The sequence below is a fragment of the Chiloscyllium plagiosum genome, unplaced genomic scaffold, assembly GCF_037043375.1.
Source record: "Chiloscyllium plagiosum isolate Xiang-an unplaced genomic scaffold, Cpla_swu_hap1 HiC_scaffold_36, whole genome shotgun sequence".
NCBI classification, from domain to species: domain Eukaryota; kingdom Metazoa; phylum Chordata; class Chondrichthyes; order Orectolobiformes; family Hemiscylliidae; genus Chiloscyllium; species Chiloscyllium plagiosum.
The window spans coordinates 31,717,263-31,744,840 of record NW_028270174.1 but is presented as its reverse complement, the minus strand read 5'-3'; the positions used below and the strand labels follow the sequence as shown (position 1 = coordinate 31,744,840).

At 38.2% G+C, this 27,578-nt stretch overlaps 1 protein-coding gene across 11 annotated transcripts in view; it reads left to right on the top strand.

The window, feature by feature from the left end:
- The window catches only part of inpp4b (inositol polyphosphate-4-phosphatase type II B), a 969,352-nt gene that overhangs the window by 847,469 nt on the left and 94,305 nt on the right, over nt 1-27,578 (top strand). For all 11 annotated transcript variants that reach the window (XR_006309059.2, XM_043674147.2, XM_087980071.1 and 8 more), the window contains 3 exons: nt 2,088-2,226; nt 6,930-7,102; nt 18,066-18,189. Coding sequence is in view for 10 of the 11 variants with exons in the window: in XM_043674147.2 (XP_043530082.1) it covers nt 2,088-2,226; nt 6,930-7,102; nt 18,066-18,189 (436 nt within the window). In the remaining variant the exon portion in view is untranslated. The remainder of the gene's footprint in view (nt 1-2,087; nt 2,227-6,929; nt 7,103-18,065; nt 18,190-27,578) is intronic.

The following is a 27,578-nucleotide window of genomic DNA, read 5'->3' as shown; positions in this document are numbered from 1 at the left end:
GTGGGGTTTGGGCTTGCTGTGTTTGTGTTGAGATTAGGCCTGGTGTACTCAGGCCATTCGGCAGTGGACGCTATGCTGAGAACAAACATTGGGGTCATGGGCTAGGAGCAGCACTGGGGGCTGTGGGGCCCTGGCCCTGACACAAACATCAACCTGCCTAAATCAAAAGTATTTCTCTGCATACCTGAAACATTTTATTGACTATTTCTTAGTTAAATGTTAGTAACTTTTGTGTTTTCAAAGCAAGTATTGAATAATTCATACATATTCATTTTCATAGAGTACGAGTCCTTTAACACAACTGCTAGGATACAAAGTCAAACTGGCTGTACTGTATTTGAACAATGTGTCATAACCTTGGGTTCAGTACATAAATTCTTATTACATTAATGTGACATTTCCATTTTTTATTCATCTTGTTGCTCCTCTGAGTCAAATTGTGAACTTATGACAAACCAAGGACAACTTTGAATTGTCGACGATATTAATTCGAGATTCATTTCATTTAGAACTTTACAACTAACAGGGGAAATGAGACTGGGACATCGGGAAATTATTGGAAAAAATTCTCAGGGACAAGATCTATGCACATTTTGAAGCAAATGGACTTATTACTGATAGACAGCATGGTTTTGTGCGAGGGGGTTCATAACTCACTAACTTGACCAAATTCTTTGAGGAGGTGATGAAGATAATTGATGAGGGAAAAGCAGTTGATGTTGTCTACATGGACTTGAGTAAAGCCTTTGACAAAATCCCTCATGGGAGACTGATACAAAGGATGACATCTCATGATATCCAGCGTTAGCTGGCAAAATGGATACAGAACTGGCTTAGTTGTTAGGAGGCAGAGGCTGGCAGTGGAAAGAAGCTTTTAGGAATGGAGGGTTGTGACTAGTGGTGTTCCACAGGGATCAAAGCTGTGACCTCTGCTGTTCATGGTCTGCTTAAATAATTTGGAGGAAAATGTAGCTGATCTAATTAGATACAAAGATTGGTGGAGTTGCTGATGTGAGGAGGATGTCAGAGGATACAGCAGGATGGAGGTTAGTTGGAGGCATTGTCAGAAAAATGGCAGGTAGAGTTTAACCCAGACAAACTTTAGAAGGTCAAGTACAGGTAGAAATTAGCAGTGAATGGCAGAACCCTTAGGAGTTTTGATATGCAGAGGTATCTGAGTGTGCAGTTCCACAGAACACTGAAAGTGGCAGCACAGGTAGATAAGGTTGTAAAAAAGGCCTATGGCATGCTTGCCTACATTGAAGGTGGCATTGAATATAAGGAAAGATAAGTTATGCTGCAGCTTTATAGAACTTCAGTTAGGTCACATTTGGCATATTGTGGACAGTTCTGGGCACCACGCTACCAGAAGGATGTGGATGCTTTGGAGAGGGTACAGAAAAGGTTTACCATGATGTTGCCTGGTGTGGGGGATTTTAGCCATGAAGCAAGGTTGGATAGACTGGGTTTGTTTTCACTGGAATGCAAGAGGTTGAGTGGTAAACTTTTGTAAAATTATGAATGGCATGGAAAGTATGAGGAGTGGAGGGGTCAATTATGAGGGGACACAGGTTCAAGGTGCAGGGGGGATGTTTGAAAGAGATTTTGCATGGCAAATCTTTCATACAAAGGGTGGTGACTGCCTGGAACACACTGGCAGAGGAGGTGTTGGAAGCAGACACAATAGCAGCATTCAAGAAACACTTGGATGAATACATGAATACAAAGGGAATGGAGGGATATGGACTCTAAGTGAAGACAGTTTTAATATGGAGGGGCAAAATGTGTCAGCGCAGGCTTGGAGAACACAAGGGCCTGTTCCTGTGCTGTAATGTTCTTTTTTCTTTGAAACCTTGAACCTATCATGTAGATTTCTATTGAAGCCCACAGTCTTCTGACTAGCCATCCATCTTACAGTCCCCTTATAAACTTCTTTCAGGACTGATAAATTGTAAATCTCTCCATTAAGGCAATGTTTATATTAACTAATAAATTATTAAATTTCCTGACATGTATACAGCATGAACAGTGATAGTACAGTAAATCTGTTTTTGTTTTGGATATAACTTGATTTTTTTTTCTTCTAGGATAGAGTGTGGGTGAATGTGGGGAAAAGCTTGAACTGTATTATTGCAATGGTGGACCGACTGCTTGAACAAGTTGACATAGAACAACAATGTAAGGTTGAGCCTTCAGCAGTTAATCAAATCACCTCTTCAGCTTCTGGTAGGTTTCAAATCAAGCAAACCATATTACAATGAACAGGCAATTAATCTTCTGTGCATTTTACATGTACTGTGTTCAATTTACTTTTATACTGACATTTGACATGTGTGCCTTGTCATTTGTAATTGATGTTTCCTTTTCCATTTAATTGGGTAGACAACTGTGGGCTGGTAAGAGCAGGGATGGAAGACCGCATTGTTTGTTTTAATGAAACATTTAGATTGCAAAGTTTGGCTTTCATTTCTCAGCACTTTAAATGGCGTTATGGCTTCAAAATAGTGAATGCTATTCCTTTGATCTAGTCGCAGTAAGAGAAAACACAATCCCAATTTCTTATTCATTAGCATGGCTACAGCTATTGTCCTCCTAATAATGACCATGGCAGTAATCACTTTGCCACAATGCAAGAATAAAATGCACTACCAAGTAATATTCCAAACAAAATATACAAGTTAACTCATGCCATAATCACAGAAGCATCAACAAATCAACCTTAATGCATGTCTTCTGTTTGCCTTTGTCTGAACTTAGTGTTCTCCCACTACCACCCTTGGAGCATGACTATTGAAAAATTACTGTCTTTCACTGCGGAGAATACAGATAGCAATTCATAATGACCTCCCACAGTTTGTGCAGAAAGTCTAACTTTGGACTACATCATCATGGCATGGTGCCAGAAGTGTGGTTTAGCTGACATTCAACAGCAAGAGTAATATGGCTATGATGGGAGGATAAATGAGGGCAAATGGGAGGACAGGAGATTCAGTTCCACAGAGACATTGCCACTCTTCTGTGATGATGCCATAGCAATTCTAATAATATAATGTAGAAAAGATAACTGGAGTGCTGTGAAAATCTTCAAGCCAGTTTCAGCACTGGAATCTGAAGTCATCGTGGCAGCAGTCTGATTGTATGGTAGCAAGATCCTTTTCGATAAGAGAAATCGGAACTTCCATGGCAGTATCCAGAATTTGACTTCTGCATGTCTTACAATGGAAACTGAAACATCAACCATTGGTTGCATCAACACATGTTGTCCTCCATCTCTTGTTCTTTTACCACTGTCTGGACCAGCTAAAGTTCTAGGTATCTCAAATGGAAAAGGTGCACAGTAGAGTTGTTGTAAGGGTAATTGCAAGTCAAAGTAAGATGTAGATGCTTACACCATGTGCAGCTTATAAATCAGAAGAGATTCTGAGATGAAATGGAAGTAAGATGTAAGGAGGTGGTTTAGGTACAGAGATGCTGTTACTTTTGCAAGTCACAGCCTCACTGATGGCTAATCTAAATAATATGAGCACTGTCTCCTCCATCAGGGAAAGATTTGTAACTATGCCTGGTCCCCACCTCCAGTGATGCACCATCTTCTCCTGTCACAGGACAATCACAGACCTTTAATGATTATGGTGTAATGTTTTTGCACGATGTATCAACCATGGTTGAATAGCTGATAGTGTATCCAAGCTGTGAAATATGTATGTGGGTTTTGCAACAATGCTAAATGGGTGAGGCCGAGGTGAAGCTAGAACATGAGGGACGAATTGTGATTGTTGAAGGTGAGTGAAAGAAGTCTGGTACGTTTAGAAGAATTTGGACCTACTGTTGCAATTGGTGGGTTGTGATCATTGAAGATGCTTTCACTGATTTTAGATTAGATTCCTTACAGTGTGGGAACAGGCCCTTCGGCCCAACAAGTCCAAACCGAACCTCCGAAGAGTAACCCACCCAGACCCATTTCCCTCTGACTAATGAACCTAAAACTATGGACAATTTAGCATGGCTAATTCATCTGACCTGCACATTTTTAGACTGTGCGAGGAAACCCATGCAGGCATGGGGAGAATGTGCAAACTCCACACAGACAGTTGCCCGAGGCAGGAATGAAATCCAGGTCCCTGGCGCTGTGAGGCTTAGGTACTAACGTGAACTAATGAAAGCACTGCATCCAGGTTTCTCAGCACTTAATATGTAGCATGGTTTTGGAAATGTTTGTCTTGAGAGTCTCCTGATAATCAGTGGATACAATATGTCCTTCCTTTCCACCTCTGCTAACAAGGCAACCAGTGAAGTCTTGAGAAACTTGTTCACCCTTACTTTTGTTCAATCTTCCACAAACAGTTCCAGCACCTGCTTCAACCATAAGACAAAGGAGCAGAATTAGGCCACTTGGAACATTGAGTCTATTCCACTACTTGATCATTGTTAATTACATTTCTTAAATTCGTTCTTGTGCCTTCTTCCTGTAACCTTTCATCCCCTTACTAAACAGGAACCTATCTATCTCTGTCTTAAATACACTCGATGACTTGGCCTTCACAGCCTTCTGTGGCAATGAGTTCCATGGATAAACCACCTTCAGGCTGAACTCCTATCTTTGTTCCAAAGCATCATCACCTCCACTCTGAGACCATGTCCTTAGGTCCTCATCTCTCCTTCAAGTGGAAACATTTCCACCTCCACTCTATCCAGACCACTCAAAATTCTGTAAGTTTCATTGAGACCCCTCCTTTATCCTTCTAAACTTCATTGGATACAGACCTAGAGTCCTCAATCATTCCTCATATGGCAAGCACTTCATCCCCAGATTCATTCTTATAAATCTCCTCTGGACACCCTCCAAAGCCAGCACACCTTTCCTTAGATAAGGGGCCTGAAACACCTCTCAATATCCCAAATGCCTCATGACCACACCATATACAGCCTCAGGAGTACATCTTTGCTTTTGTATTCTAGTCCTCTCAAAAGGAATGCTAGCATTGCATTTGCTTTCCTAACTGTCAGCTGAACCTGCATGTTAACTTTGAGAGTCCTGAACGAGAACTCCTAAGCCTCTTTGTGCTAGAGATTTCTGGAATCTTTTCTCAATGTAAAATATAGTCTGTGCCTCCATTCTTCCTAACAAGATGCATAACCAAAATTCACTTAACCTTCCAGATTAACTTTGAGTTGGGTTGGTCTTGCACAAACATGGGACCCCTGTTGAGCATAGAGTTCTCAACAGCATATCAACTGTATCTAACAATTATACAGATGATTGGGCAGTGCCACGTTGTGCGCTTCCTATGTTGGTTAATCGTGCATCACAATCCCTTTGCAGAGAAATTATATTTTCTTTCTTGAACTGATAATTGAAATGTTATTTTGTTATAATACGTGCAAATTATGATGTGTCATTGTCTACTTTAGTCAAGATAATTAATTAAGAAGCAACTCATTTGTGATCATCCACGTTAAATGCCCACTCTCTTTAAATTAGCAGAAAGCTAAATATTTTGTGAATATTCTAAGAAATTAGGGATTCTGGAGTGTGGTAATAAAGAATTGATATATCATACATTAGCTATATTAAGGGAGGTATGATTAGGAAAGGCTGCAGGATGAGTGCAATCAGGAAGATTCCCTTAATCTTGGGAGGTTGGAGTGACTTCTGGAACTAATTAAATACTGGCAGCCATTACATAGTTAGGCTCAACCAGAGAGTACAAGGAGATAGTGAAGATAGTGAATCAAAGATCGTAATCCTAAAACTGGAAGCAGGCAGGATAGTAACTCATAAGTGTGTAACGCCTTTGACATAGGTAATCATTTCCAAAGTACATCACAGAGGCATAATCAAGGAGAGGGAGACTTGCCTGGACAGATAAGTTAGCAAACAAGCTGATGGCACAGGAATAGTATTTTTTAAAATATGAGATGAATTTAGAACCAGATTATACATTCTCATAAAATGAAAGTGATGTACATCAGATAATAAAATTCCATTGACTAATGGAGAGATCAAATCTAAACAAGCTTAAAAGGACAGTTAGAGTTAACAATAAGAATGAAAATGTAATGTAAAAAGCACATAAATTCAGAAGGTAAAGGTATGGCAATGATTTAGTATATTTTACATTTGAGTTTCACAGATGATTTTCGAAATGGAACTAAATCTATTAGACTCAAGTATGAAACAATGATCACAATAACTGTTTAAAATAAATTGTTTTTGATTTAAAAATAAGCTCGAAGTGCATATGACACTGGGTTCTGATGACATACATCCTAGGCCTTCAAAAGAAATCATGTGGGGCTTTAATGCAAAATAAGGAATGTCTGTTTGACTATTGGAGAGTCATTGATGAGCAATCATCAGTCTAAATTTTAAGTATATTGTAAATAAAACTTTCATTCTAAGTTGTTGGCAGCAACTGAGACAAAGACTTTTAAGGGAAACCAAATACTGTGGGTAAAGTACTGAACCATGGAATTAATTTTTAATTTTTAATTAATTAACGGTAATGTGTCTCAATCTGTGCTGTAAACTCCTGCAGTTCCATGGTTTTATAAAGCATATGAGTTAATTTTCATTTAGACCATGATCTGAACTACTTAACATGTGTTAGTATATTGTACAGGCTGCATCCTGGCCTGTATTTATTTTGGAAAATAGCATTCATGCTGAAACTTTTATTTTCCACAGGATTTGACTAAGCCAGTTGATAATTTCTTAAAATGTTTCTCATGAGGTTTTCTTTTTGCAATTCAGTTGGAGGTAGAATTCAAAAGTGGGACAAAGAACTGGGGAGCATGGGTATCTTGAAATAACCCAGTGTTTATTGTTTTTTCTGCCTCTTTACAGTTTTGCTTTTATTTATATAAGAACACAGCAGCATTTTTAATGTATGGTTTGCTAACACACTGTGCTGAATTTATTTTGTAAGATGACTGGTATGAAGGACTGTACCCTCTGGTAGTTACTTTAAAGGACTGTGTCAAGGAAGTGATTGACAGAGCAAAGAAGGCCATGGTATTTGTTCTTCTTCAAGATTGTGGTTCCAATATATCTCAGGCCCTGGCATTGCATCAGAGGAGAGATGTTGTCTTCAGCCAAGCAGTAAGTGCATATTTCATCACTTCATAATGCAATACAAAGGGAATGGATTAGATGGTATCAACCAATTTAATTATCTGTTTCACATCATACAACAGGAACTCAAGCTCGTAATAATCAAACATTTACTACTTACATGATCATAAGTTTCTGGATGTGACTTTCTAAAATCACCATTAACAGTGAGCATTCACATTAATTTGCTTCCCTCCAATCGTTTACCTTTCCCTCAACGGCATTGATTTGTACTTCAGTGTATTTCCACACTCTCAGCTTTCGCCTGATATCTAATTCAAAAATCATGAATATGTAAACCAAAGCAGAGAATACCTGATTAATAAGCAATATCACAGCGAGTTTGACTTTGTACTCCTCCTACGCACAGATTTGAACCTATTCTGATAGGAACTACTGATAACAATTAGTTAGTACCCTGTCATACTAGTTCATCCTCTGAGCCCTGCAAACAATTGCAGCCGTGGCTGAGATAGAAGAATTTCACTCAGACCTGTGATTGACAATAGGATGATGCTAGTTTATATATACTATAACATGCATTTTCCTGTTGAGCCATCAGGAAATGTATTTCAGTGTTGATTTGGAATGCATGAAAGGTTCTACTGCTAGGGTTTGAGTTCACCTTTGCTAGGATATTGAGTGAATGCTCCACGTTAGAGGAGTAGGAGAGCATTTTGAATTCGAAAAACATTGGAGCAGTTCAATAATCGATTGTCATTAATGGGATTACAGATCTCACAAGGGGTAAATTTACCATCCACTGATTCCATTGCAGATCTCTGGCAGAAAGATTTCTAAATTCCTTTGCTCTGTTATTCTGAAAATGTATAAGACTATGTAAAATTTCTAGATAAGAATCTCTTTAAACATATAATCATGATGTACAGTGAGATTTACCTTTTGTTTTATATACAAATATGTAATTTCCTTCCTTGCTTTTAATTGTAAGGAGATCTCAGCACATTATTGCAGTAAGATTTTGGGTAAAGAAAACTGAAGCACTGAATAAACATTTTAAAACTATACATATTAGTAAAAGACAGGGCAATAGAAAGAGTAGCAGTATAATAAAGACAATAAAAACATGAGAAAAATTGTATCAATATGTTAATTTACCATTATGAATCTCTGTGTATACCAAAGCTCCCAGGCTTAGGCCAATACATGGCAAGTAACATTCACAGAACACGAGTGCCAAGCAATGGCCATCTGCAACAAAGGAGTATCAACCATATCCCCTTGACATTCATTACAATTGCTCAGCCTTTGACTATTAACACCCTGGAACTTACCTTTCATCTTCAAACTCAACTCAACCAACCATGTAAACAAACTGTGGCTACAAAGGCAGGTTGAATACTCTGACCTTTGCAGCAAATAACTAAGCAGTCTCCTAAAGCCTGTCCACCATCTACAATACACAAATCAGGAGTATGATAGTGTACTCTCCACTTGTCTGGATGGTTGCAGCTCCAACAATACCCAAGCAGGTTTACACTGACATCGAAGCAGCCCAAATGATTGGCACCACGTTCATCATTTTCAACATTCATTTCCTTCACCACTGGCAATAGCAACAGTCTGTGCTAGTTACAAGATGCAACACTATAACTCACCAAGGACCTTCCAAACCCACAACTTCTAACTCCTACAAGAACAAAGGAGCATCATCATTTGCATGTTATACACCATCCGACTTTGAAGCTATATCACTGTTCCTTCACTGTAATTGGGTCAAAATCTTGGAATTTCCTTTCTGACATAAGTGCAGTTTTCTGTCTTTCCCAAACACTGCAGCTGTTCAAGAAGGCAGCTTGCACAGTGGTGATTGTAAAGTGGTCAGCCAGGTGGACCTTGCTTAGAATATGTGTTCCCTGATTGGGGCTGTTAATCTGGTCCAATCAGGGACCCCTGGATGACAGATAAAACAGGAGTGTCAGAGGTTCTGTTCACGCTGAGAGCTAGCTCTGAGGGAGCTGCAATTGGTGTCAAGACCTTTCCACGTGTAAATAAAGGGTCAACTTGGTGATTGATACCAGCCTCTCTGGAATTAGTTCACCTCCTCACTTCAGACTTTGTAGTTGGCCATGTCCATTGTCATTGAAGCCCATTCCTACTCCTCACTGCCATTTTGAGTTTGTACTATTTCAGCCTCCAGCTAGTGTCCGAAGAAAAACAAGTGTCAGAGGTTCTGTTCACTCTGAGAGCTGGCTCTGCGGGAGCTGGATCAGTGTCAAGGACTCTCTACATGTATAAATAAAGAGTGACTTGGGGACAAGATACTGGCCTCTGTGGAGTTATCTCAGTGGTGATGAGAGAAAAGCACACTCCGAAAGAAATTTACTCACAATGCTCCTCTTTGAGTTGGGAGAAGCATTTCTGACATCATGATGTTATTTAGACAGCTTGACTCATTCGATCCTGTCATTGAAGACTGGGCCCAGTGTTATGGACCAGACTAGACCTCCCCACAATATTTTAAGAAAGTAGCCTATCCCCAAACTTATTCTTATTTTAAAGGTAGATATGAAGTGCCATGTTCCCAATGTGATATGACTGGTCAAACCACTCACTGTTAAGCAAAATGCAATTTATTTAAACACGAGTTAAAATACAAACAGACGAAAGAGGAATTTAAAACAACTTAACCTTTGGAAAACTTAACCGAATAATAGGTACAATACCTTACTAATTAACGGTTCCAATATAGTAACATCTCATAAACACATTCCTTGTCAAAAAGGCAAATTCAGATACAGATTCTTACATGCAGTTCTCCAATCTAGAAGGAAGAGACATCAAGAGAAGATTCACGGAGTGTAGAAGCAAAGAGAAGTTCACTAAAGCTTCTCTTTTGAAACCCTAAATAGCTTCTGATGGTACTGAAAAAACCAAAACACAGAAATCTGAATCCTTGAGAGCTGGCCATATCCTTTCAGGCTGCTTCTATTGTTCTAACGCTAAAAAAAATTGAAAGGCTGAACAAGTTGCTCACTTAAGTCATCTTCAAATTGCAGGTTTGACACCTGTGCCTTACAACCTCTCTCCAAACAAAAACCAGGACAAAGTAACCATTTAAAGTGACTACATCATCACACCAGTAGGTGGAAAGAATGTGTTATTTTTTTCCAGGCAAATGACATTGGGGCAGATGAAAAGCAACAACTAATTCTCCTGACAGCTTATGGATCCATAAATTTTTTTGGTTATTTGGAGCCTAACTTTCCCTGAAGCACCAGATACTAAAATCTTTCAAGAGTTGATGGATTTAGTTAAGGAATATGACAACTCCAAACCACCTCAACTTCTGAGACAATATCGATTTTACTCAGCAATTCGAGTACCAGGGGAATCCATATCAGGATTTTTGATTAGGTTAAGATGACTGGCAGAGGCGTGTTACTTTGGTTTAACCCTTAATTAGATGCAGTTATGTGAGATTAATGATGAAACCGTGCAAAAGCAACTTCTAGCTGAAGCCCAGGTGGACTTCAAACTGGCATTACAACTGGCTTTATCATTGGAAATGCAACAAGTGATGCATAAGAGTGGCAGGGTACTGCGATTGAAGAGGACATCCTCACCAATTCGACTGTGCTTGGGGAACACCACTTGAGTGAAGGCAATTGCATCGCCTCATTCAGGACATATCCTGAACAGAGAGACTCCCACAGCAAAAAGCCAAACCTCGGCCAAACGGTTAATTTCTTTTGGATCCGTGACAGCAAGCCATTGTAGTTGCTGCCAGTATACAGACAGCAAAAGATTCCCATTAGACATAAATTGATTAAGAGAGGGCATTGGAGGCTAAGGGATGACCTTATAGCGTTTTATAAAATCTTGAGAGACATGAATAGGGTAAATAGACAAGGGCTCCTCCCTGAGGTGAGGGAGGCAAGAGCTAGAGGGCATAGGTTTAGGGTGAGAGGGGACAGATTTAAAAGGGACCTAAGGACAACTTTTCCATGCAGAGGGTGCTGCAAGTATGGAATGAGCTGCCAGAGGAAGTGGTGCAGGCTGGTACACTTACAACGCTTAAGAGGCATCTGGATGGGTATATGAACTGGAAGAGTTTAGAGAGATGGCTGTAAAGGACATTGGTGAGGACACTTTTGGAATACTGCATTCAATTCTGGCCCCCCTGCTATAGGAAGGATGTTGTGAAACTTGGAAGGGTTCAAAAAAGATTTACAAGGATGTTGCCAGGGTTGGGTTTGAGCTATAGGGAGAGGCTGAATACGCTGAGGCTATTTCACCCTGGAGACTGAGGGGTGACCTTAAAGAAATTTATAAAATCATGAGGGTCATGGATAGGATGAATAATCATCGTCTCTTCTCCAGGGTAGGGGAGTCCAAAACGAGAGGGCATAGGTCTAAGGTGAGAGGGGAAAGATTTAAAAGGGACCAAAGGGGCAACAGTTTCATGCAGAGGGTGGTGGTGTGTGTATGAAATGAGCTGCCAGAGGAAGTGGATGAATATATGAATAGGAAGGGTTTAAATTGATATGTGCCAAATACTGGCAAGTGGGTCTAGATTAATTTAGGATATCTGGTCGGCATGAATGAGTTGGACCAAAGAGTCTGTTTCCATGCTGTACAGCTCAATGACTCTAAGCACATGTGGTTTATGAAAGCTGCAAACTCTCAAACACTGCACAAGAAAATCATGCCCAGTTCCTTGACTGCCTTTCTGAATGTTCCAGAACCTGTGAAGCTTTGAAGATACCTCCCAATCTGAGATGGACACGGCAGATGTCACCACCTCAACACTTTGAAAAAGAGAATGAATTTCTTCTGAGACACTGTGCTCAAAAGACTTGCTACTGTGCATTCCATGCTGCCCATATCAGAGGCAGTTTTGGAGGAACCCGAGCTGGTGCTAAAACACCCAGAATGAGCTATAAAAAAGAACTGGCTTATCTCCTTGGACTCAGAAAGGGAGGATGTAATGATTGTAACAAAGTCAGCCAGGTGGACCTGAAAGAATAAGAGTTCCCTGTTTGGTGCTGTTAACCTAGTCCAATCAGGGAGCCCTGATAAAAAACAGGAGTGTCAGACACTAGCTGTTTCTGAGGGAGCTGGATCAGTGCCATGGACTCTCCACATGTAAACAAAGCATGATTTGGTGATGAGATACTGGCCTCTGTGGAATTATTTCAGCCACCACCTTCTCAAGGGCAATTAAGGATGGACAATAAATGTTGCCCTGGCCTATAATCCCCACATCCTCTTTTTGGATAAAACGGCCAGCTTGGTAAATGACTAAATACATCCTCGTTCTTTTGGCTCAGTTCATTCTGTAATCTACATTGTGGTATGGAGCCATCTAGATCAGGAAATCCTCAGTCTTATAATGCAAAGAAGAAAAGTCTGTCTTACATTTTATTAAAAGACTCATAATGCTGCCTTTGCAAAAGTGAACTATAGAGAGTAGCCATTCTTTGTTTGGCAGAATTCCGCAAATATAAATGTGTTAACTAATCTGTTAATCTGACTTAGATTAATTTTGTTGAAAAGCATGCCTAAATAATAGGAAAATCATTGCTTTTTTGAAATAACAACTTAGAATCAAGCAGTCATAGCCCAGTTTTTATGTCTCAGCTGAAGTATAACAATGCTGACAATTAAGTTGAATTTATTTTTATATTATATCCATTAGATCAGTGTAGAAGCCAGAAATCTATAATTTGTAGAATTCAATAACAGAAAAGTACTTAACTTCATTTCTTAGCACCCACTCATTTTGCGCTTACTTAGAGGCTACAGGTGGATTTTCACCTGTAGAGTTTTGTAATTGTGGAGGATGAAGTAGCTGTGAACCATTGAGATGCTGCATGCATAATGAAGTTGGTAATCCATGAACATTAATAAGGTTTGTCTGCATTGGCTGAGCTAAAATGAGTAAGAATAGCAAAGGAAGGATAGTGGCGCTTAACTTTGCTCAGCAGAGAAGGTTGTTGACCTTTTCCTGCACTGCTGTGCATTCCATCTGACTCTGGAGACAGGACTGATCTGGATTACTTTGTGTTCAGGCCAACTATGTTTGATGTCTTGCCATCTGGTTATCCTCCAAGTAGATGATAGCCCTTCTCTCAACTAGCAGGATCTCCAGGTCTCCATTTGGAAAGTAGGGTTCCAGCATCCTGTACTGAGTCATTTTGGTTTCCTAAGAAGAGAGCATGCAAAGGAGTTTCTGGCTTGTAGCATCTGAAGTGCTGTGCATTTGGTCTTTAAACATAACACCAATGACTTTTAGCTGGAAGGTGAAGACAGTGGTGTAAATTTCATGTCTCGCACTACTATAGCTTGAGAAGGAAGCCAAATTGACCAGATGCATAATTATTCATTGGGGAGTGAAAGACAACATAAGAAAAGTCACTGTGAGTCATGATGAAATCAACTCATAATATAAGTTTGGATCATAACAGAATTCAGTACTCTTTTAGTATTGTAATTGTATTTCTTCTTAGGTATGTGTTCAAATTCTGGAATGGTACTTAAACTTATAAACTTACTACTTAATGGTGAAAGTACTAAATTATCCAATAACTTTTTTCCCTGTATGTTCATACACCCATAATGAGTACTCGTAGGACAATACAGTTAGAGGTCTGATAATAGCACTGAATGAGCATACATACAGATGTGTCAGTATCACACTGATATATTTCAGTGCTCTAATATTAGGCAGATCAGCATTTTTCATTTGTGAAATGAACACTTGTACTCCAAGCCATCCTAAAAAAAAATTCAGACACATTTCAAACAAAGCTGTCAAGTTTCAGTCTCAGAGAAGGCAAAAATCCCAACTACAATTTCCCAATATGTAAAATTGGATTAAAATACTATTGGTTCTTGCTTGATCATTTAATTAACTGTTAAACACTCTTAACTTGTGATTATTCCAAACTGTTTTGATTGACTTGCCCTTTGTCACCAAAGTGGACAAAATCCTGTAGACTAAATTCAACTTGTAGAAAACCAAATACTCGATTACAATTAAAAATTGAAAACATAATTATGTTGTTGTCAATATTTTACATAAGGCATTTTACTGCAGTTCCATTTACTGTTGAAATAATATATCAAATAAAGAACAGTAATCAATTAATCAGTGCTTCGTTCGTCCAAAGTTTATCTTTACATGGGAACATAGGTAGCCCATTCAGCCCATCAAGCTTGCTTCTATATTTAACATGATCATGGCTGATCGAACATTTCAATGTCTTTTACCCATAAATTCCCCATAACCTGTCGTGCCATTGGTTATCAGAAATTTCAATAACTCAGAGTAAAATTTTCTATCGGATTAAGTACATTGCATTTGTTCACTACATCAATCCATTGGACAATTTTCATCATACCTACTTGATATGTTAAGTCCATGTTTTTACCTCCGTGTTTTCACTTTAATTCTTCATTGGTCTTAAGACAAACTTGAATTTCTTTCCATTAATATTCCACCATATATAATTGTACCATTTCTTAGCCAGGCAAATAAAATTCTCGAAGATACAACAGCAAGATAACTTTCATCTATCTCAAATAAAAGCAAAATACTATGGATGCTGAACTGAACAAGTAATTTGTTTGAAACATTAATTCTATTTCTCTCTCCATAAGTTCTGCACACCTGCTGAGTTTCTCTAGTGTTTGTTTGTCTTTAATTCACATCACCTAATTTCTCTAAAAATAAAATTTACCAGATACGGAAAACACTTACCAGAAACAAGTCACAAACACCCATAAATATGTCTTTTTGAATGCCCTGAATTCTTTGCTTTTTCACACTTTAGGCAGCACGGTGGTTCAGTGGTTAGCACTGCAGCCTCACAGCGCCAGGGACCCCGGTTCGATTCCTGCCTCGGGCGACTGTCTGTGTGGAGTTTGCACATCCTCCCTGTGTCCGCGTGGGTTTCCTCCCACAATCCAAAGATGTGCAGGTCAGATGAATTGGCCATGCTAAATCACCCATAGTGTTTGGTGCATTAGTAAATATAGGGTAGGGGAATGGGTCTGGGTGAGTTACTCTTCAGAGGGTCAGTGTGGACTTGTTGAGCCAAAGGGTGTGTTTCCATACTGTAGGAAATCTAATCTAATTTAGTTAATGATGTTTGCCCCGCTTGCAAATTCTGCATATTTGGAAGCCTTGTGATATGGTTGTGTGTATGTATTGACCATTGCAGCAGAAGGCAATAGCAAACACTGCAGTACTCTGCCAAAAATAACCAATGCAGAAATTCATGATTGTTAATTCCCTTTTAGGAGCTCCCCCCAGGAGCTAACGCCCAGTCAAAGTTCGTATTTATCTACAAATTAGCCAATAGAATTCTGACGATTTAACGTTCCTGTTACCAAATATAACTTATATAAGCACTAGCAGACTGACTTCCCAAATTGATTTATACTATTATGTACTCATAGAGTCATAGAGATGTACAGCATGGAAACAGACCCTTCGGTCCAACCCGTCCATGCCGACCAGATATCCCAACCCATTCTAATCCCAGCTGCCAGCACCCGGCCCATATCCCTCCAAACCCTTCCTATTCATATACACATCCAAATGCCTCTTAAATGTTGCAATTGTACCAGCCTCCACCACATCCTCTAGCAGTTCATTCCATACACGTACCACCCTGTGCGTGAAAAAGTTGCCCTTTAGGTCTCTTTTATATCTTTCCCCTCTCACCCTAAACCTATGTCATCTAGTTCTGGACTCCCCGACCCCAGGGAAAAAACTTTGCCTATTTATCCTATCCATGCCCTTCGTAATTTTGTAAACCTCTATAAGGTCACCCCTCAGCCTCCGATGCTCCAGGGAAAACAGCCCCAGCCTGTTCAGCCTCTCCCTGTAGCCCAGATCCTCCAACCCTGGCAACATCCTTGTAAATCTCCTCTGAACCCTTTCAAGTTTCACAACATCTTTCCGTTAGGAAGGAGGCCAGGATTGCATGCAATATTCCAACAGCGGCCGAACCAATGTCTTGTACAGCTGCAACATGACCTCCCAACTCCTGCACTCAATACTCTGACCAATAAAGGAAAGCATACCAAACATCATCTTCACTATCCTATCTACTGCGACTGCACTTTCAAGGAGCTATGAACCTGCACTCCAAGGTCTCTTTGTTCAGCAACACTCCCTAGGACCTTACCATTAAGTGTATAAGTCCTGCTAAGATTTGCTTTCCCAAAATGCAGCATTTATCTGAATTAAACTCCATCTGTCACTTCTCAGCCCATTGGCCCATCTGGTCCAGATCCTGTTCAAATATGAGGTAACCCTCTTTGATGTCCACCATTTAAGAAAAGTAAATGGAAGGTGGAACATGATAGTAACCAGATGGAATAAGGGAAGAAAGTAAACATAATGAGCAGATATGCTTTGAGGCAAAGTAGTAGGAATCCACTTAAAGTTATTTGGCTGAATATAAATCTGTGAGCAACATCATGAGAGATCGTTCAGGGTTGTAGATTTATTTCAAACTCTGATATTTGAATGTTATTACAATTAGTGCCAAACTGTTAATATTTCTTCATCATTTAAGACCATAAGATATATGAGAAGAATAAGGTCATTCAGCCCCTCGAGTCTACTCCACAATTCAATCATGGCTAATATTTCTTAACATCATTCTTCTGCCGCCTTCCTGTCATCTTTGATCCTCTTACTAATCAAAAGTCTCTCTATCTCTGTCTTAAATACAATCACTGCCTTGACCTTCACAGCCTTCTGTGGCAGTGTATTCCACAGATTCACCACCCTCTGGCTGAAGAAATTCCTCTTCATCTCCATTCCAAATGTTTATCCCTTCACTCTGAGGTTGTGCCCTCAGGTCATAGTTTCTGCTATGAGTGGAAAAACCTTCTTCACATCCACTTTATCCAGGTCCCTCAGTATTTTGTAAGCTTCAATGAGATCTGGCCTCATCCTGCTAAACTCCGTCAAGTACAAACCCAGAGTTCTCAACCACTCCTCATAAGACAAGCTCTTCATCCTGAAGGCTGATGCAAATTCAGTTCCTCTACTATTTTCTTGTTCTCCATAATGGCTTCTTCAGCCTCATTTTCTAGTGATCTAACATCCATTGGTGCCTTTCTTTATCCTTTTATATATTTAAAAAACTCACTCTCTTCTTTTATATCACGAGCTAGCTTATCTTCCTATTTCATCTTCTCCCCTGATTGCTTTTTTTAGTTGTTGCCTGTTGGATTTTAAAGGCTTATCATACTTCTGGCTTCTCCCTAATCTTTACTTGCCTCCTTTTAGTAGTATTTAAATTCCATACTACCAAGCAGTTACACGTGGATTAATGGCTGGTTATTTTCTCACATTCTCCCACATCAATTAGCTCCTGAGCAGTGTTGACAGCATCTTGGGAGATTTAGTCATTACTTTTTAAAACTTTCTCACAACATGATGACTATAATTTGAGATCATGCAGTCCTGCTGTATAACATTTTAAAGATTGTCACTGCAAATCTGTGATTTTGGATATTGAGCAAGATTGTAAATGGAGAACCATTTTCACTATTAAAGTGTTTGACCTGAAGTTTATCTGTTTTCTCTCTCCATAGTTGCTGCTAGATCAACTCATTATTTATGGCAATTTTTATTTTTATTTCAGCTTTCCAATATTTGCCACTCCTTGCTTTTGCATCAGGTTTTATAAGGGAAGGTGATTTGCCTCTGAATGGACAATGTTCATTATAATAATGGATTTTGAATGTTTTGTTTTAGTGCCATTGTAATCTCCGTATTTCAGACAATTGCTTCCCTGTTGCCTCCATAGGTTTGAAATAGAAAGTGCAATACTGTTAATTTCATTCTATCCTATAGTACTTATATCAAGTCTTGAAATTGTGCCTGAAAATTATTTTGTTTATTAACTAAAACTACCACTTTATTTTCAAATTAATGCCTTATTACTTTTCATTGTTTCAGCTTGCAGGCCTCGTCTGTGGTTTTGTGATCAAACTGCACACATGTTTACATGATCAGGACTTCCTATTGCAGCTTCACACTGTGGGTTTGCTTGTACAGTTTGAAGGACTTCTCAGCACATACAGTAAGTAACCCATCTTGTTTTGTCAGCACATCCTAATTAACCTTAGCAACAGGTTAAGGTGCTTGTTGGAGGTGGTCAGTTTGCCTCACTGATGACTAGAACACAGCTTTCAAGAGCACTAAACATAACAGTGAAGTGAATTGGGCTAATGAGGCACAGTGCATATAACAATTCGGGTCTGAACAATGTTAAAAATCACACAACACCAGGTTATAGCCCAACAGCTGTAATTGGAAGCACACTAGCTTTCGGAGTGCCGCTCCTTCATCAGGTGATTGTGGAGGACACAATTGTAAGGTACAGAATTTATAGCAAAAATTTACAGTGTGATGTAACTGAAATTATACATTGAAAAATACCTTGATTGTCTGTTGAGTCTTTCATCTGTCTGAATGATAGTTTCACTTCTTTCATGTGTAAATGACAAAACTTCTTTTTAAAAGTTGCATTCTCAGGTTAATTGTAACAATTGGTGTTAGCTAGACAATATGTTGAAGGTGTTAGTCTCCTGTGTTTTCTGTCTATGCCATGATGTTTAGATTGATTCTAATCTAAAAAGTGAGATAACAGAGTTTTACATGAATTACTTCTGTGCCTTACAATTGTGTCCTCCACAATCATCTGATGAAGGAGTGGCGCTCTGAAAGCTAGTATGCTTCCAATTAAATCTGTTGGGCTATAATCTGGTGTTGTTTGATTTTTAACTTTGTACACCCCAGTCCAACACTGGCATTTCCAAATCAGGGCTGAACAATGAAAGGTAATATTGCCTCAAGCATGTGAGCTCTGGGATCGAAAATAATTATAGTGCATGTATGTATACATGATTTGTTTTAATGTAGGTTGTACAATTTTACTGTAACTGCTTTAGTGTTAATGTTTACTTATAGAGTTTGAATCTTCCATTACTAGGACCACTGATTTATTACAGTAAATTAACCCTTTAAACTATGCAAACAAAGTCAGTGTGAACTTTGTTTAAGCCATATAGAAAATTCACTGGTATTTTCTACCATAATGAATGGATTAACAGTATTATCTGTAAATGTGTTTTAAAAAATCAGTCAAACCCTAGAAACTGACTGTATGGAATTTTGTTCCATGATTTTGGGGAGTTACTAACCGACTTTTAACAAGTTAATGCATCTGCTGAAATAACAGGGAACCTTTAGGTGAATGCATTGACATTATTATCCTGCAGCAAAAAGTCGTATTTTCAATTCAAGCATTCTCATTTGTAGTGCCTGCCAAGGTTCATACAGTGGGATTCTTTAAAGCATTTCCAGTTGGAGTTTTAATGTACTATCTGAAAAGATTTTTAATGCATATTTTTGCAAATTTAGATAATAAGATTTCTGAATGTAGTGTCACATCCAGCTTTGGAACCCTACATAATCTATTAGTATAAATAATAGATGTTGCTAACAGTTTATAGTTCTTTCCAATATCTACTGGACACAGTAGATGTTGGAAAGATGTTTCCATTGGTAGGAGAGTCTAGGACCCGATGGCATAGCTTTAGAGTAAAGAGAAAACCTTTTAGAACTGAGGTACGGAGAAACTTCTTCAGCCAGAGAGTGGTGAATCTATGGAATTAATTTCCACAGAAAGCTGTGGAGGCCAGGCCATTGAGTATATTTAAGACTGAAATAGATAGGCTGTTGAGTACTAAGTGGATCAAGGGTTACAGGGAGAATGGAGTTGAGAAACATATCAGCCATGGTTGAATGGCGGAGCAAACTCGATGGGCTGAATGGCCTAATTTCTGCTCCTCTGTCTTATGGTCTTATCTCTTATATATTTGCCTCTTTCTGAGTATATTCTACTTTGGATATTCTCCGAGTATTGCCATAGATTTTTCCCTTGTATCATTTTATCAGAGCATATGTGGATATTGATGAGAGAAGTCACTCAAGAAATTGAGAGGAAATATTTTAGAATGAGGAAATTGGAAACAATGTGTTGTACCAATTCATTCTGTGTGACTTCTCAAATAGCATATTTTCAAACTCATCACCTAGAGAGGAACTGTGGGATGGTTACACTGGACTGAAAGTTACTGATAGGGATACTGGGTGTTATTTATTTAATGTTGTCACAAACACATTGAGGAGAAAGATTACAAGAAATTTCTTTTCATGGAGGATTCTTAAAGGCTACGTACTTTGATTGAGAGAATAGTTAATGCATTGTTAAGACCACGGCATGTTCTACAAAAGACTTAGGTAGATATTTGAACAGTAGAAGGTATACAGATATGAAGAGGAAGTGGGATTAGTTTTAGATTGCCCTTAAAGAGAGAATGTCAAATTGCCTCCTTCTGTAGTATGACTTTCTTTGGCATTTTAAATGCACATGGCACAACAAGATCAAAAACTAAGTTAAAATTGCTTTTAAAGGATTAATTTTAAATGATTGCAAGTATAGATATTAATAAGTTTGATCTAAAGATATAGTTTGTAACTTATTAGTTATGAACAAAATAGTGATTCAAACTTTCTAGAAATTGATTTCTTTTTTAATTAGGATTGCCAACCTTCCTGTTTTCAAGAATAGGACTACCATACTTAGCTTTAGCTCCAAGCAGCTTCCTTTGATCGTGTTTCACTTTATATATAACAAAAACAACAAAGAAATTGTGAGATTATGGACCTGAATTTCTCTAACACTGCCAATAAGCAAGAAATCCTGTTTGCATTATAAATATCGCTTCTGATGTAGTTATTGTACTGGAACAGGATCTGCTCAAACAAAACTGAAGGTCCATGACACTCGTTTCTAGAATTTTATTTTGCCAAGTGTGTAACAATGAAATTTTGAATTCTTCAATGTCCTGTGTTTCTAATCTTAAAGGTGGTACAGTACATATACAAAAATATAAATCTCTTCTGTAATCTTTATTTTATGCATTTCACAATTTCCTTTTTTTTTCTCATCTTTGAAATTAAAAAGATAAGTTTAATTTCCATGATTATTGGCAAAATTATATGAGTGCAAATTGGGTCTCAAACAATTAATGAATTTTCCAGTTGTTTATGTTGTTGTTACTACATATCAAGGCCGGAAGAGGTCACCAAAGGTCTTCCACTTAAGACATATAAAGCTTTTTCTGCAATGTTTATCTTTTCTTATGCTTCTAATCATCTGTCTCAATTTCTGTGCTTTATCATTCTTTCTTTCTAATGATTTTGGTCTCTCAGATACATGGAGCCATTTGTTTAGGGGGAAGGCCAGTACCACTGAACCTCAAGAGGACTCCTCACAAGAGCTCTAATATATCATGCATTTTAGACAGTTCTTCACAGACTTGTTCTCCCTCTTTTTCTCAGTCTTACCCTTAACTATTTCCTAATGTTGCTAACCATCAGCTGACAGATATACAGATAGATTGTTTTACCTTGAAAAACTTTAATCCACCAAATTAAACAAATTTTAACACTATACCAAATAGACTTCTTAATGACCTCTCATCAGTGGAAAAGAGCTCCAATTACTTCTCATAATGAAAGTTTTTTATCCTTCACATCTTCTTAGTATTTCTCTTAGAGTCATAGAGATGTACAGCATGGAAACAGACCCTTTGGTCCAACCCGTCCATGCTGACCAGATATTCCAACCCAATCTAGTCCCACCTGCCAGCACCCGGCGCATATCCCTCCAAACCTTTCCTATTCATATACACATCCAAATGCCTCTTAAATGTTACAATTGTACCAGCCTCCACCACATCCTCTAGCAGCTCATTCCATACACGTACTACCTCTGCGTGAAAAATTTGCTCTTTAGGTCTGTTTTATATCTTTCCCCTCTCACCCTAAATCTATGCCCTCTAGTTCTGGACTCCCCGACCCCAGGGAAAAGACTTTGTCTATTTATCCTATCCATGCCCCTCATAGTTTTGTAAACCTTTATAAGGTCACCCCTCAGCCTCCGATGCTCCAGGGAAAACAGCCCCAGCCTGTTCAGCCTCTCCCTGTAGCTCAGATCCTCCAACCCTGGCAACATCCTTGTAAATCTTTTCTGAAGCCTTTCAAGTTTCACAACATCTTTCCGATAGGAAGGAGACCAGAATTGCATGCAATATTCCAACAGCGGCCTAACCAATGTCCTGTTCTCTTCTATTTCTATTTCATTGCTTTAACATCTTTCCTAAAGTAAGGTGCCCAAAAGTGGATTCAATATTCAAAGTACCACAGAGCCAGTAATTGGCATAGACTTAGCATTAGTTATTTGTATTTTGATTCTGTGATTATTTATGAAACTTAGAATTTTAAATGTTTTTTCCTAAAATCTTATCAGCTCATTTTTCTACTTTTTAACATTTGTATATTTGATGAATTAATCTACTCCTTTTCAAATCTTTGCAAAGTTTTATTACTCAGGTACTTTTTCCATACAGATGTCGCAATTATCTGTATTAAATTCCATCTATCACATAATTATATCCTTTTGCAATCTTCTACAGTCATAGAGTCATAGAGACGTACACCATGGAAATAGACCCTTTGTCCCGACTCATTCATGCTGACCAGGTATACAAATTTAATCTAGTCCCATTTGCCAGCATTTGGCCCATATCCCTCCCAACCCTTCCTATTCATGTACCCATCCAGATGCCTTTGAAATGTTGTTTTGTGCCAGCCTCCACAACTTCCTCTGGCAGTTAATTCCATCCTCTGCGTGAAAAAGCTACCACTTAGATCCCTTTTAAATCTTTCCCCTCTCCCCTTAACCCTATGTCCTCTAGTTTTGGACTCCCCTACCTTGGGAAAAGACCGTGTCCATTTATGCTATCCATGCATCTCATGATTTTATAAACCTCTGTAAGGTCACCCTTTGTCCTCTGACACTGCAGAGAAATTAGCCCCAGTTTATTCAGCTTCTCTCTTTGGTTAAACCCTTCAATTCTAGCAATATCCTTGTAAGTCTTTTCTGAATCCAATTCTGATCACAATTTGCCTTATTTCCAATTTGGTGTCAAATCAAATTTTGATACTATGTCTTCAATTCTTAAATGTGCATAAATGATGTATAAATAAATAAAATCAGTCACAATACAAATCCTTCTGAAACATCATTTGGCACATTCTGAGAGTTTTCTGTTTCCACATATTGTATCTTTCTGCCTTCTAACCATCACTTATTGATGTGCTTTTTTCTTCTTAATTTCCGATGTCATTACCTTTACAGTAGATTTATATTTGATACTTCTTCAAATATTCAGTAAAAATTCAAATAATCCACATGATGAAATTTATATCATTGGTATTCTACTTTTAGGATTTTTTTCTTCCCAACTGTTATGTATTTACAAATAAATAACCAATTGTTTGCTAAATCACTTGAAAGCAAAGTGCAGTTGAAATACTTACATAAATTCAATGTGTTTCATCAAAAAAGAAAATGTATAAAAATAATGGATTTGTAACATATGAGTTTCATAACTGACTTATACAGGAACTGACAGCATGTCTACTGAAGAATCCTTAATGACCAACAAATATAGTCAATGGAGGGGAGCTGACTTTGAAATGCCCCATATATTATAGTTAATTGTAGAACTAGTAAAATGTTAACTAGGGATATCAAGCACCAGAGGCAGATTGCTACCCCTCCAATTACTATTTTCTTCTTCTTGAGTTCACTGCCCAAAGGCAGATATCTTGGAAGTTAATCAGCGAATCTTGGCAAAGTGCCCAGATGTTTTACAATGGATAAGGCAAGGAGATAGGGCCAACTTGTACTTCAGCCAGAATGGGGTTTAAACTTTGTGTTGTTGATGATAATCTGATCCACACATGAGGTAGCTGTCTATCTGAGCAATACCCCTTCCATTATCGCCCATTATTTCATTTATCAAATTTGCAGCTTTTGATAATGGCCAAGAATAACTCCCTGCTTAAGTTCCTGATCAGCTGGAATTTAGTTGCAAAATGTTGCAGCCTCTTTTGTACTATATAGGTTTTGGGAAAGTTCGGTAAACATAATGGAGATATTTGAAGCCTTAGAAGAACTAAAATAATTCCATACATTATAGCTAAATGCCTTAAAGTACCTACATTTCTTTAAATTTCCACTAGTACCACTAATATAGACCTCTATGAGGTGTATTAAGTAAGCCTGGTCTGGTGATTGAAGCTGAAATATTCCTAGTTTATGCTACTTAGTACTTTATTTTTTAGTGCAATTTGCCAAATGGGATTGCACCTGACTGTGTTGGTTAGTAAAAAAACATCTGGAATTTTGTATTAAAATTGAAGCAAACTGTTGTTCAAAAAATTTAGCCATGATCACTGACATTTTGTCTATGTTGCTAAGAATGGTCTCCATGAGAATGTTGTTTGGCAGAATCAGCATTCATGTAAAAGATTAGCTGATTTTTGAGTTCCAAACTTCATTGACCTTGTGTGATGGGTTGAAACAACAGGTACAGTATCGTACTTGACTTTGCTGACCCTTACTCTAATGTCAGTAACAATTCACCAGATCCTGAATACTTACAATAAATTTTCTCATTCGACTTCATGAGCTCCATATTAAGGACCTTAACTTGGCAATGCGTGGATGAACATTTTGAGCAAGATTTGTATTTCACCCACCAAATATTCTTCAATAAGACTACTTTAAGAATATATGCTTTTTGACAATGACTAGTTGAGAGCAAATGAATGAATTGAGGCTGTTCAGGTCATAAATAATTGAAAATGTCACTAGTTTTTAATTTTCTTTTGGTTAAAGTTTGACTTGACATAAAGAAATTCCAAGACTTTCTGAGAACATTGTCTACTCAAGCTTCAACCTTATAGGATAAGTCTTTTTTCTTGTAAAGTAACAATCTTAACTATTAATCCAAGCCATTTGCAAGTTAGTTTTTAAATTGCTTTGTCAGAACTATGAGAGCTTTCACACTTTGGTGAGCATGAGTCAGTAAATGTTTCCTTTTTGTAGTGCTTGGACTCTTTCATGATGTTGACAGTATTATTGACAGGGATGAGAAAGAACTATATCCCCATTTTATTTCCTATCAGTAAATGCTGTATTTTTTGAAAAGGAGGCTGTATGTTAATCAGCCCCTGTGTGTATGTATGTGGGTAGGGTGAGGGGAGGATCAAATGGAATAATCAGCAGTAAGCTTGCTTTCATTTGAAGAAAGAGATTATTTATTTACACATTCACCCATAAAATCTAATTTTTCATGCATCCACTCTCTAAAAAAGTTACAGAATGTAATGTACTTTTACCAATTAAAAATGGAACATTCTTTCATGTGGTTTGCTTATCTTATGAAAAGAAACATATGTTGAGTCCTTGAAGAATGTAGTTTTACTCTTGAAGGTTTAGTCTGGGTAGATTCAGATAGCCAGAGTTATGTGTCAGACTTATTGCAGGATCTCCTGGAATAGCTGGATTTTTCAGAAGTTTTGAAATTGGTTACTTGTTGCTTTCTAAACAGGAAATTAAGTTTCTAATTAATTCATTAATGGAATGAGGGCGTCGCTGGCCAAGCCAGCATTTGTAGCTTGACACTAATTGCCAAGGGCAATTAAGAGTCAATCACATTGCTGTGGGCCTGGAGTCACATGCAGGCCAGACCGGGTAAGGATGGAAGATTCCTTCCCTAAAGGACATTGGTGAAACAGCTAGTTTTTTTCCAACAATCAGTAATGGATTCACAGTCATCATTAGACTCCTCCTTCCAGATTTTCCAGAGTTCAAATTACACCGTCTGCCATGGCAGGATTCGAAGTTAGGTCCCTAGAACATTACATCTGGGTAAGTAGTCTAGCTATAATGCCACTGGGCCATTGTCTCCCTGGGTGGACTTGAAAAGGAATAGATTGGGACCCTTAAAGTTGTAACCATTTCCAGATTTTAAACACAAATATGTTACCACTCTGTCCCTTGCTGCTCATCTGCCTTTGGTATGAGGGATATTTTATCTGAAGATAGTTTTAATTTTTCTATTCTCTATCCAGTATGATGTAAAGCTAGAAGCCTTTGCTGTATGATGAAGAAAGGATGGATAATGGTTTTCTGTTCACATCTACTTATGGTGGACTAGATTCTGTGGCTTTACTTTGAGGATTGGGAACAGTTTAGATTTCAGCAAAGAGGATAAAGGGATTGATTAAGAGGGGGATAATAGAGTACAAGAGTTATTTTACAGGAGACATACAAACTGTAGAACCTTTTATAGGTATGTGAAGAGTAAAAATACTAATGAAGACAAATCTAGGTCCCTTACAATCAAAAACTGGAAAAGTTATAATGGGGAACAAAGATATGGCAGACCAATCAAATGCATACTTTGGTTTGTATTCGTAAATAAATATACAAATTGGGGAATATGGTTTAATGAGAGTGAGGAACTGAAAGAAATCCGTATTAGCAGGAAAATGGTTTTGGGGAAATTAATGCAACTGCATAAGTTCTCAGAGATTGATAGTCTACATCCCAGAGTATTTAATGAAGTGGCCCTAGAAATAATGAATGCATCAGAAGTCATTTTTCAAAACTTTATAAACTCTGGAAAGTTCCTATGCATTAAAGGGTAGCTAAGTGTAGCCCCACCATTTATAAAAGGAGATAAAGAGAGAACAGGATATTTTAGACTAGTTTGCCTGACATCAATAGGAGGGACAACACGAGAGTCCATTATAAAAGCACTTTGAAATCAGTGACAGAATTGGACATAGCATGGATTTACAAAGGGACATTTTTTGAGGTTATAACTAGGTTTGATAAGGGGGAGCTAATGATTGACTTGGACTATCACATAAGAGAATAGCATGTAAAATTAAAGCGCATAGGATTGGGGTAGTGTACTGACCTGGATAGCAAACTGGTTCACAGACAGAAAATAAAGAGTAAGAATAAATGGGTTCTTTTCTGAGTGACAGCCAGTGACAAGTGGGCTACTGCAGAGTTTAATGCTTGGACCCAGCTATTCACAATATATATTAATGATATAGATGAGAGAACTCTATGTAATAAGTTGGTTTGGAAGGTGAACTGTGAGGAGGATACTGAGATGTTTCACTGTGATTTGGACATTTTGAATAAGTGGGTATATGTATGGCAGATGAAGTATATTGTGGATAAATGTGAGGTTATCCACTTTGGTAGCGAAAACAGGGAGGTAGATTATTATCTGAATGGCAATAGATTGGGAAAGGCAAAGTTGCAACGAGCCCTGGGTGTCTTTGGACTCCAGTCACTGAACGTGAGCATATAGCTGCAGCAGGTAATAAAGAGGGCCGATGGTACATTTATCTTCATAATATGAGAATTCGAGTACAGGAGCAAGGATATCTTGCTGCAAATGTACACGACCTTTTTGTGACCTCAGCCGATTTGTGGACTTTTGGTCTCCTTATCTGACGAGGATG